We start from the raw sequence: 12,182 nt of genomic DNA, 5'->3' as shown, positions 1-12,182 counted from the left end.
GGGAGCATTCCCACCACAGGCTCCTTGTACCTTAGCAGCCGGCCCTGAGGTACAATATTACCTTTTTGGCAATGCAATTTAAAGGTATTTTGTGGAACTTCGATAGTGAATTGCAGTCACTTTTAAAATGTTGTTAAAGTTCAGAGATAAGATCCATATTGATTTGTCCAGCTTTGCTAAGCTTCAGGATTTGGATAACTATTAAAAATTGATTTTATTTATTTGTTTGTTTATTTTAGTACTCATGGGTTTTTTTTGAAATTATTGCAAAGTCTATGGCCACATACTTGTTGGAAGAGAATAAAATTAAGGTAAGTAGGCTCAAGAATAATATTTAACATAGGCAAAGAAGGCTAATCTTACTCACAGGTAGCAGTGACATGCAAATCCTCTTATACTCAAGGGCCCTTAGCCCTTCGCTTTTTCAATTTTGCCTTAAAAAAAAAAGCGTTAAATGTATTGCATAAATCTGAGGTCTGACAGTTTATGCATTTTCAAAGTCCTCGGAGACTCTTGCACATACCTTCTTTCCTATTAGTTATTTGCCATGTAAAATGCATTTTCTTTGAAGCTTTCCCCTTATCTTGTAGCTTAAACATGTCTGTGTTGAAACATTTTCTTGGTTATAGGAATTCTAGAGTTCAGATTTGTGAAGTGGAAGACAGTCACCTTGTATTTACCATTTTTATCAGACTTTTCAGAGTAGGTTTATTGAAATAGAGATGCATGGATACATGAATTCTTTGTGTGTCAGGAAAAAAAAAAATGGAATGAAAGCCTGGGGTGTGTCTGCATCTCAGGAACATGATTCCAAAGTTGGCTTGTTGATGATTTCAGTCAGTTATGTTATTCGAGGTCCAGATAGTTCCTATGATAATCTGAAGTGTACATTGAACTAGCAATGTCATTTTTAAGTTGGGAGAAAAGTTCTACTCCAGTTGAACACATTTATGTCTAGAAAGTGTTTGAAAATAAGAATGGCAATCGATTTAGACCTTTTGCGACTCTGACTTTTTGCTATGCCTATTTAATTTAAGCTTCCCAGAGGCCAGAGATTTCCAGAGACATATCATCATGTCTTACATTCGTTGCTTCTCGCAATAATTCCCCACGTGACTATTCGCTATGCCGAGATTCCCGATGAGTCCCGAAATGTCAATTATAGTTTGGCTAGCTTCCTGAAGGTGAGTTAAAAGCAGCCGGAACGTGGTAAGGAATTATTCTTCATCAATATGGTCTTTTTTTTTTTTTTTAAAGATTTTATTTATTTATTTGACAAGAGAGAGACACAGTGAGAGAGGGAACACAAGCAGGGGAGTGGGAGAGGGAGAAGCAGGCCTCCCGCTGAGCAGGGAGCCCGATGCGGGGCTCGATCCCAGGACCCTGGGATCGTGACCTGAGCCGAAGGCAGACGCTTAATGACTGAGCCACCCAGGCGCCCCCATCAATATGGTCTTTAAAGCCAAAGAAAAAAATTGCCCACTTTCTAGAGATTCGGCTAGGTCTGCATAAGAAAACTTTTTTTTTAGATTTTACTTATTTATTCGACAGAGAGAGTCGCACAGGCAACATTCGAGAGAGAGAGAGCACAAGCAACATGAGAGAGAGAAGAGAGCACAAGCCGGGGCGGGGAGGTGGGGAGGGAAGGGCAGAGAGAGACGAAGAAGCAGGCTCCCCACTGAGCAGAGAACCAGATTTGGGGCTTGACCCTGGGATCATGACCTGAGCCGAAGGCAGACACTTAACTGACTGAGCCACCCAGGCACCCCTGGAGAAACTTTTGACTGAATCACTCCATCAAACAGCCCAGTTTGGGCGCCTGAGTGGCTCAGTCGGTTAAGCGTCTGCCTTCGGCTCAGGTTGTGATCCTAGGGTCCTGGGATCGGGCCCCCCATTGGGCTCCCTGCTCAGCGGGGAGTCTGCTTCTCCCTCTCCCTCTGCCTGCTGCCCGCCCCTTGTTCTTGCTCTCAAATAAATAAATAAAATATCTTAAAAAAAAAAAAGAAACAGTCTGCTTTGATTTTCTTTTTAGCCCCCCACTGAAATGGCTAATTAAATCAGAAGTCCCACACAGGTGACTTAGCCGGAAGGCATGTTTTGCTCATTTCACATGATGTTTTTTCAAATATATGCCTTTATTTTTTTAATTTTTAAAATTTTTATTTTATTTTATTTTAAGATTTATTTATTTATTTATTTGACAGAGAGAGAGAGAGAGCACAAGTAGGCAGAGCGGCAGGCAGAGGGAGAGGGAGAAACTCAATCCCCATGAGAAATGAGATGCAAACGGTTGGTTGATCAAATCTGGAGTTCCTTGTATTTCATAGGGATAGTGTGGGCCCTGTGGAGAACATAAAGAGAAAGAGAGACTTCCTATTGTCCTATCTAGGTAAAAAGACAGGGAACTAATAAGTAAAACACAAGGTAGCGTAGAAGAAAATGTTTGACAAGGGACTTGTGGGCCAACGTGGCTCAGGAAGATGGGATTTCATCTGAACATTGAGGAATCGGTAGGATTCGGCAGATTCCTAGCCAGGCCTGGCCTGAGCACAGACCCGGAGTTGGGAATACACAGCGCATCCGGAGCAGATAATGAGCAGATGAGCTGTATCGGGCGGTAAAACAGGCGAAGGAGGTTGGGACGACATTGTGAGTGTCCTTGAATGCCAGGCTGAGGAGTTGGAAATTATATTAAAGGCCATAGGGAAGTATTGAAAGTTCTTGGGAGGGAAGGTGACATGATTAGGGCTTGGACTTAGAGATGAATCTGGAAGCAGATGGATGGAGAGATGATGGGTGCACACTGATTCAGAGGCTTCCTGGAGTTGTATGCTTGCCCGGTAATGTGAGCCTTAACTAGGAGGAGGCCAGCAGGCACCTCTGGACAGCGGTGAGGGCGGTCACGGGAGAGGGCTGTATTAATGGGCCAAGACGTCACAGAACACAGGAGAGCCTTCTCTTTGGGTCTGAAATGTTGCCCTAGCCAAACCCCACTTTTAGAGCTAACTGACCACTGTATGCTTCACTTTGAGCTTTTAGAGTTGACCAAAATGAGACAGAGTAGCTGAATAGATAATACGTATGTGTATGTGTATGTATATGTGTTTATATACATACATATGTATGCTTATAGATCTATGTGTATTTGTGTATATATATGCGCATCTGTCCATCTCTATATGAAAATTGTACAGTTGGGACCCTATTCCAACAATAAATCACTTGCCCTTTATCTTCTTCTTTAAGTCACCTACAGTAAAACTCTGAAAGCCATTATTCTATTGTCTGTAAAAGTGAGAATGCCATGCCCTTCATGCGGAACAAATTTGAAAACTTTAAAAAGCTGTCCTTGCCAGACTTCCAGAATTATGTCACCGTTCCTTTTGTTTGGTTTCTGTAGCGCTGCCTGACGCTAATGGACAGAGGATTTGTTTTCAATTTGATAAACGACTACATATCTGGATTCAGCCCCAAAGATCCCAAGGTAAATTATAAGGATGTTCCCGTGGCGGCCGTCAGGCATCAGAGCATGAGACCAAGGGTGATATTTTTTCTCCGGAGGACTTGGAGCTGCTGTTTTTATTTAGGTTCTTTGAGTATAGCTGTACCTCAAAGCAGGGGATATTGGGTAGTGTTTGGGGAGTCCCCGAGACCACCCACATGTTCCGGGGCGCACTGGAAAGACTCGCAGGACTTAGCGTATAGTTATGGCAGTCTTAGTCCCAGCTAAAGATTCATGACGGTGACACAGTGAGGATACACAGCTGGAACAGTAAGGGAAAAACACATTTAGGGGAGTCCTGGGCCGTTCTCATGCAGGCTTCCCGAGGGCCCGTCCTCCCTCCCGTGAAGGTCACACGGAGCACAGCCGTCCTCTAGCAGTGAAAACACAGACACACGCGTGCAACAGTGCTGTGCAGGGAAGCCCATGTGAGACTTGGGAGTTTTGGTTGTTTCTGGGGGGCTGGCCATGTACTGGAGACCGGTCAAAATTCCAGAGGCAGGAAAGGGAAAGAAAGCAGGTGTTCACAATAAATCACATTGTTTGTACCAACAGTCTGAGCAGGCTGGGAGAGAAGGCAGAACCTTATCATGTAGCGAGCATTTCAAAATCCAATTTCCCAAATGCCAGCCAGCAACCAACCTTGAGAGCAGGCTTGCTTTAAAAGGAGAGCCTGCTGTGTTAACTCTTTCCTGCGCGGGTCGCATCTCAAGGTGTGCTTAAAACCCTGAACACTTCTGTTTGGGAAAGGAATGGCCTGTGTTTAATTATTAAAACAGTAAATGCCGATGAAAAAGGGAGTTCATGTGTAGCTTCTTTCCATTTAGGTTCTGGCTGAATACAAGTTTGAATTTCTGCAAACAATTTGCAATCACGAACATTACATTCCTCTGAATTTGCCAATGGCATTTGCAAAACCTAAACTCCAGCGTGTTCAAGGTATGTATTTGCATTTTCCATCACTCGAAATTGTGGTTTTCTTTTGGGGGGGGGGCGGCTAGCGCTAGCGTAGAGTACTGTTTTCTGGGCAAACCGTGAATTGAAAGGTAACCTCAGAATCGTTAACTGTCCGAAGATACGTTCATTAACAGTATTCCACACTTGCTTCTTAGTGTCAGTGATGGTAGTCACAGCGTGGAGAAATCAGGTGCATTATTACATTGATGACTCCTTAGCCAGAGATGTCAGATAGTCGTAAAATTGCTTTCCGTAATAGTGTTTGAACTCTTACATGAGACCGAATTAAAAAACAAAAAAACAAACCATAGAAATGCATTTCCACTGAAAGGAACCTCAAAAGAAAAGCATAAAAGCAGAGTGGAATTGTAATTTGTCGTATGTATTAAATGTATGAAATGCCTTCAGTTAACTCCATTGCTAGTTTTATTGAATGCTTTGCTGTGTAGCACTATTCTTATGTTACTATGTTTTTTATTTGTCCCTTTTCTTTTCATATATTAATTAGATTTTTTTTCATTTGCGGTGGACCGTTTGACTTCAGTAGGTAGGTTTAACTCGGTTCACTCTCAAGTAGTTCACTGTCTTTAAAAACAATTGATTTGATGAATGGCTAAGATGGACGAGGGGAGGGGCTTTGTTTGCTTTTTGCTTTTCAAATCGTCCCTAGCCACAGTGAGGCTTTAGGCTAATGGACTCAGCAAACCAAGGAGTATTGGTTTTATTATTTGTTTCCTTTTATAATCAGCTTACACATTGATTGTTAGAGGAATCCGCTTGAAAATAAGTTCCTGCTCAATGCAGCGTGGGGAGCGGAGGGTGTATCTGTTCTTTAAGTGTGTGTCCTCTTGCCCAGGCTTGCCTCCCTCCTCTCTGACCCTGTCTAATGACTGTTTGGCCGCAGTTTTGAAGGTTTGGAGGAAAGTACCCGATTGGATGTATTCAAATCACTGAAGTAAAAAACCAAAAAAACTTAACTGCCATTGCAGAATCTATCCGGATAGAGCCACCTGGGTTAGTCATGACTGGCCCTCGTGTGTGGAAAGTGCTCAGGATTCACAAAAGAGGATGAGCCAGGGCAAGAAGAAAATTGGCTGCCTTGGTCTCCAAGGGAGTAGCTGTTGAGCGATGGTGTGGGTGGGTGGGTGGGTCGGTGTGTGTGTGTGTCTGTGTGTGTCTGTGTGTGTGTGTGTGTGTTAGTTAGTGGGGTGTTAGTCACTGAATTGGAGCCAGTGAAAGTGAAGAAAAAGTATTTAGAAAACATATCCTTTAGCTTTACAGCTTAATTAAATACAAGGGTAGAAGAGAGGAAATAAGTAAAATAAATAAATAAATAATAATAAATAAATAAAGATTGTGAAGATCTACGGTAGAAATGACTAAACTTGATCACAGGCCCTTGGGAGTAGTTATGGGGCAGGCCCCAACCAGGATATTAGCAGCTGGGATTTAAAATGGACTGAGGTCTAAAAGGGAGTGAAAGACATAGTTTGAAGTGAAGTGGTGATTTTCTGAAGTCAAAGATCTGTACTTGCCTGCTGATGAATTGGGAGTGAGATGAGGCTGTTTTTCTTACTGTTTCCTGTATCCCGTTGTATTCGGGCCGGTATGTGACATTTACTAGAACAGTCCATAGGTAATACCATTAGAATGATTCAGTTGTCTTTTTCTTCCTTTTCCTACTTTACAAGTGTAAACAGATAAGTAATTCAAGTATTGTTGTATAGAATCCGTCCAATTTGTAGTTGTCACGAAATCTCTTCGGATACAAAGACATGTGTTAAGATATTGCCAAATAGAGTATTCTTTAATTCCGGGTTCAATCTTAAGACTCCTAAGAATTGAAAAGAATCTAGGAAAAAGGAATCTAGGGACTGTCTTACCGACTGAAATGATCATTAAGGCTATATCCTACAGCCCTAATTGTGAGTGTGCCTGTCTTGTAAAAATTTTGCATGCTCATTCTACATGACAAAAGAATTGTTCACATTTGTTAAGAATAAAATTAGAGCTCTTGCTAGCATGATCACATATCACTAAGTAATAAATATGGTATTTTAATGTCAAGGTAATTTTTGATTACTTTTATAAATGGGTTTTCCATTTCATTGTCCTGCAGATTCAAATCTTGAATACAGTTTATCAGATGAATATTGCAAGCATCACTTCTTGGTTGGTTTACTTCTGAGGGAAACCTCCATTGCTCTTCAAGACAATTATGAGATCAGATATACAGCTATCTCTGTCATAAAGAATCTTTTGATAAAACATGCATTTGACACTAGATACCAACACAAGGTAAGGATGCCCATCTAATCAGTATCACAGTAGTAAATTTCTGTTAAGATTTTACATTAAAGATGATGTGCTCAGTAAGGCACATAATATGAGCATCGATGAACTTTTATAAATAAGATTTGTTTCAGTATCAAATGATTGGGTTTTAAAAATACTGTTCAGTTAACTATTGAAGAAAAACACTGGTTTCTCAACTCGTGTAAAGAACAACATAACTACCTCATGAGTTGTTACATAAGCTAGTTCGACTTTAAGAAAAATCATATACGGTTGTAGCCATGTGGACTCTTTCAAGTATATTTCTTAGTATACATCCTCAAATATATATCCCTAAATCAGTTATATTATTGATTAAGTGATTAATAGTAAGACATGTTAACTGGGTCAAATATGAAATACGTAATACGAAGATTTTCTTCTTATTGAAAAAATGTAGGTGTGGCTATAAACCTTATAGACATTGCACAGTGTCTGTGTGTGAAGACCATAGCTATAGTTGTTGTTTGCTGCACCTTTAACATATATATTCAGATCTTATCAACATGAAACCCTATGGGCTTAAAAAAGGAGTTCGCAAACTCTGTGGATTTAGAATAACCTAACTTACGTACCTAGAATCAAATGCCTCAAGGTGACATCATATTATTGCATAATTAATAATTTCTCCTTTGGTTTTTACATTCAAATACAAATCAAAATTAGGATATCGTTTATTATTGTCATCACTTGGGAAAGCTGACTTGGAGATAGAGCTTATTCTTTTTCTACAGTATTCCCATTTGTCCTTGATAAACAGAAGATGCCTGCCAGCTACATCTAGTTATAGTTCTTTAATTCCAAAGTTTTTTTTTTTCTTACACATTTTGCTGGTTTTCTTCATGTGATTCTATCCTAAAGTAGATTTAAACTCAGCGTTAAGATGTTATTTGTTACTCACCGCAGTTTGCATTGGTTTCTGTCACATTATAACTATAGTAACATATTCCCATTGCTCCATATATATGTGCTATTTTCTTTTGTTGTGAATGTCGATATTGACGTAATGCAAGGTAACCAGTATAATACATCTAAATGAAAAGATACCTCAAAGGTCAGCCATTCCACCCAAGCTTTGTCAAACCTTTAAGACTGCCAGTTACCACTGGGTTCTGGTGAACTGCTGCTTATGTCTGGTAGTGCAGAAAAGGATCTTAGGCAACGTGGAGGAAAATGTCTCTAGCTGTGATTTCAAAGGATTCATGGGAAAAGCACAAAATGAACTTCCCCTCCCCAAAGCAGGAAACTGTGTTATTTACCTCTGCCTCTTCAGATGAAAGTGCAGGAAAATGGGATTTCGCTAGTGTCTTATCTAGAGGTGGAATTTTAAATATTTTCTATCACATATTTGGACATTATTCCCTTTTTAAAATTCTGAGATGTTACAGTATACACACACACACGTAACTCTTGTTATCTGTAAAAGTTCAACACTACGCCTACTTGAGTATTTGAGGTTTGGGAGCGTGGGAAAGATTGAAATGCCAAGCTCATTACCCCTTCAGTGACTTCTAAATCCCTTTTCTCTTCGTTCAAAAGCTTTAAACAGCTGTTACATGATATGGGATTCTTTCTGATAGAACTTTGCTTCATGGGCCTGGTTAACCAAAGCTTTCATTCCTTTCTCTGCTGGGTCCAAAGAATTCACAAGTGGACTGAGTAAGGGGTCATTTGTCAAATACATTCAAGTAAAACATGTTCACCATTAATGGTGACGCCAAGGTAAGGATAGAGATGGATGCTTTAGGCTCCCATAATTTTTTTTAACTTTTTTTTAAAAGATTTTATTTATTTATTTGACAGAGAGAGACGCAGCGAGAGAGGGAACACAAGCAGGGGGAGTGGGAGAGGGAGAAGCAGGCTTCCCGCTGAGCAGGGAGCCCGACACGGGGCTCAATCCCAGGACCCTGGGATCATGACCCGAGCTGAAGGCAGCCGCTCAACCGACTGAGGCACCCAGGTGCCCCTAGGCTCCCGTAATTTTTATTGGCTCCCCCCGAAGTCACCCCAAATAAATATACAGTCAAGGAAGAAAATGCTTCCTATGGAAAGTCTGCTTTTGAGATACCCTAGTCACACCTCCTCAACCATGTTGCTACTCTTTGGCCCCTCGTCTAATGAAATTATCAAGATGTCACTGGTCCCTATTATGTGCTACTCAGAAACTGCTTTGGGAGATCTCCTAACTTGTTATAATGACTATGAGACCTCTTCTCAGCTCAGAACGAAAATGCCCAGCGGCTGCTGTTTGCCCTGAGGTCTGTATCTGTTCCCGTACCCACTGCAAGTGATGTTAATACCTAAGAGAATTGCAGTTTCGACTTGGGCTGTGGAACAATTTTTTTCCCTTCTCCCCCCCTTCCCCCCCACTCCCCACCTCCCCACTGGTTTGTTTTTTTTTTTTTTTTTTTTAGTAATCCACGTACATGGTTAAAAAATGCCTCTCTCCCATTTGTTATCCCCATGTCCCAATTCATCTCTCCAGCAGTAGCTACTCTTATCAGTTTCCTATACATACTTCTACTTTGTCCATGCACAAGCCTATATATATAAATATATGTATATACACACACACACGTATGTGGGAACCATTATGCATTTTTCTTTTTTTTTTTACCTAACAGTACATCCTGAAGATTAGATCTACCACATTAAAAAAAAAAAAAAACCTGCATATTATTCCATCATATCGATATACCTCATTTTATTTCATTTATTTTTTAAGTAGGCTCCACACCCAATGTAGGGCTTGAACTCCCAACCCTGAGATCAAGAGTTACACGCTGAGCCAGCCAGGCGCCCCTGGATTATGCCTTATTTTAAACTGTCTTCTAGTAATAGATTCTTAGGTTGTTTTCTGTCTTTTGTGCAGGCAAAGCTTAATATATTTTACACTGTATGTTTTCCTGTGTTCCTGTTCCCCTGAGAGAGTTGTATTAGCTCTTTCCCTAGTGCTCACTATCAAACGAAAGTGGACTCCCATCTCGAAGCTATAGTATTAATAATGACAGCTTAAATTTATTGAGGACTCGCTACATGTCAGACACTATTAAATACCTCACTTGAATTAATAGCATTATTATTATTATCCGCATTTTACGAAAGAGAAACCTGTGGCTCAGTGATGTGATCACAGTCAAGGAACGGTAACAGGAGACTGGGAATTCATACAAGTATAAAATCCAAGATCTGTGTTCTTAGCCACGAGACTATAGTGCCTGTCAGATCCAAAGTGGAAAACTACAGAACTGCCAAAAACAGGTGACCACGCTAGGGGAAAAAGTCTTGAAACCAAAGCCACGTGAAGAACAAAGGAAAGTCATTAGGGCCATTTAGCCTCGCGAAGAATGAATTAAGCTGATTTGTGGTAGCTATCTTTAACTATTGGAAGAGTTGCCATGTAAAAGTGGGAAGTAGCCTTACTCTCTGTAGTCCCAGAGGCCAGAGCTGTACCTAGCAGGTAGAACTTACAAGGAGTAAAGCAGCTAAAGGACCCTTCTAACAGAATCCAGGAAAAGGCTGGAGTGTGAGAGTGAACCATCTGTCAGGGATGCAGGGAAGGGCCATTCCTGCCTTGGGTGGGAAGTTGGTTCTCAGACCTCTGTGCCCATCAGCACAATCTGGCGCAGAGTCCCAGAAATAATTGAACAATATGAGAAATTGTTCAACCTGAATAACAAATGCAAATCCAAGCAACGAGGAGATACTATTGATCTTCTGTATTCTGTATGTTGACTATTGAGCCCTAGAGGCCTTCTCTAAGTCTCTGGAAAAACCTCCCAGAGTCATGAAATGTGAAGGGCAACTTTGATGCCATTACATCCACTGTTTTTGCTGACTCGAGTGTATGTACGTGTCAGATGAGGAATGTCTAGAGCTGAGAGAAGCAATAAATACATTTTCATATAAGAGGTACCACATTAAGACTACTAGTGGCCAGGAGATAAATAAATATATTTATTTACAAATATATCTCCCAAGTCTTACAATTGACTCAAGGGGCCAAGATCACATTATCGTAATCGCTTTGATCAAAACAAAAAAATGTTAATTTAAGGAATAGAGTAACTCACCATTTTTTAGAAAGATTTATTTGAGAGAAAGAGAAGAGGGGGAGGGGCAGAGGGAGCGAATCCTGAAGCAGACTCTGTGCTGAGTGCAGAGCCCGATGTGGGACTCAATCCCAGGGCCCCGAGATCCTGACCTGAGCCGAAACCAAGAATCGGCCGCCCAGCTGACTGAGCCACCTGGGCGCCCCAGTAACTCACCATTTTTTTCACTTCTTCCACTGATTCATTTATTCAGCTAATGTGTATTGAGCACCTCCTATCTGCCCAGGCGCTGGGGTTGAAGTGGTGAACAAGATAGACACCATCCCTGTGCTCATGAAAACTCAACCCTCACTGGAGTTGAAGAACAGGACTGATGTTATCTGCTTTCTAGGTCAACCGCTATTTTTAAAAGAGTGAACTTTTGCCTTTTGCTTTATGCAGTTATTGAGGGATGTGATTTGACTCTGTATCGTGTATAAATCCAAAGACCAAGAGAGTTGTGTGGCAATTAGTTTTGAGACTTGTAAATATAAATAGCCTCATGCTTCACTAATTCGTTGTGGATATTAGCCCACTTTGAGTCTTGAAACTGATAGATGGGGCCAGCTTTATTTGTGAAATAGACATATTATATACCTCCTAAGCTTTGGGTAATTATTTTTCAGAACCAACAGGCCAAAATAGCACAATTGTACCTACCGTTTGTTGGACTGCTCTTGGAAAATATACAGCGGTTAGCAGGTCGAGATACCTTGTATTCTTGTGCAGCCTTGCCTAATTCTGTAAGTAGTAATGTGTTTCCACTGGCATTTTATCCCATTTTATTGACGGCGTTTGGAACTGGGGTCGTATGCTGTATTTCTTAATCATTACTTTTCATTCCATTTTTACAGTTAATACTTTTTTTTTCTAGAGCAGTGCTTCTGAACCACCCAGGCGCCCCTGCTTCTCATACTTTAATGTACATACCAGTCACCTGGGGATTTTGTTAAACCAGAGACTCTAACTCAGTAGGCCTGTGGTGGAGTTTGAGACTGCGTTTCTAACACACTTTTGCCTACTTCTGGTCCAGGGACCACACTTTCAGTAACAAGGTCCAAGAGAATACCAAGAATCCCTTCCACCCAGTTGTTTTAAGATTTACTGTTGGGGCGCCTGGGTGGCTCAGTTGGTTAAGCGACTGCCTTCGGCTCGGGTCATGATCCTGGAGTCCCTGGATCGAGTCCCGCATCGGGCTCCCTGCTTGGCAGGGAGCCTGCTTCTGCCTCTGACCCTCCCCCCTCTCATGTGCTCTCTCTCTCTCATTCTCTCTGTCTCAAATAAATAAATAAAATCTT

At 41.1% G+C, this 12,182-nt stretch overlaps 1 protein-coding gene across 1 annotated transcript in view; it reads left to right on the top strand.

Moving 5' to 3' along the window:
• DOCK11 (dedicator of cytokinesis 11) overlaps positions 1-12,182 on the top strand; it is a 187,270-nt gene that overhangs the window by 109,920 nt on the left and 65,168 nt on the right. The window contains 6 exon segments of the mRNA XM_081808354.1: positions 167-311; positions 1,038-1,184; positions 3,401-3,484; positions 4,330-4,441; positions 6,579-6,757; positions 11,511-11,627. Coding sequence (XP_081664480.1) covers positions 167-311; positions 1,038-1,184; positions 3,401-3,484; positions 4,330-4,441; positions 6,579-6,757; positions 11,511-11,627 — 784 coding nt within the window.

The sequence above is a fragment of the Leptonychotes weddellii genome, chromosome X (genome assembly GCF_054177405.1).
Source record: "Leptonychotes weddellii isolate Sample4059 chromosome X, ASM5417740v2, whole genome shotgun sequence".
In the NCBI taxonomy this organism is placed as follows: Eukaryota; Metazoa; Chordata; class Mammalia; order Carnivora; family Phocidae; genus Leptonychotes; species Leptonychotes weddellii.
Note: the sequence above shows the minus strand (reverse complement) of the source record. Positions and strands in the feature narration are given on the sequence as shown.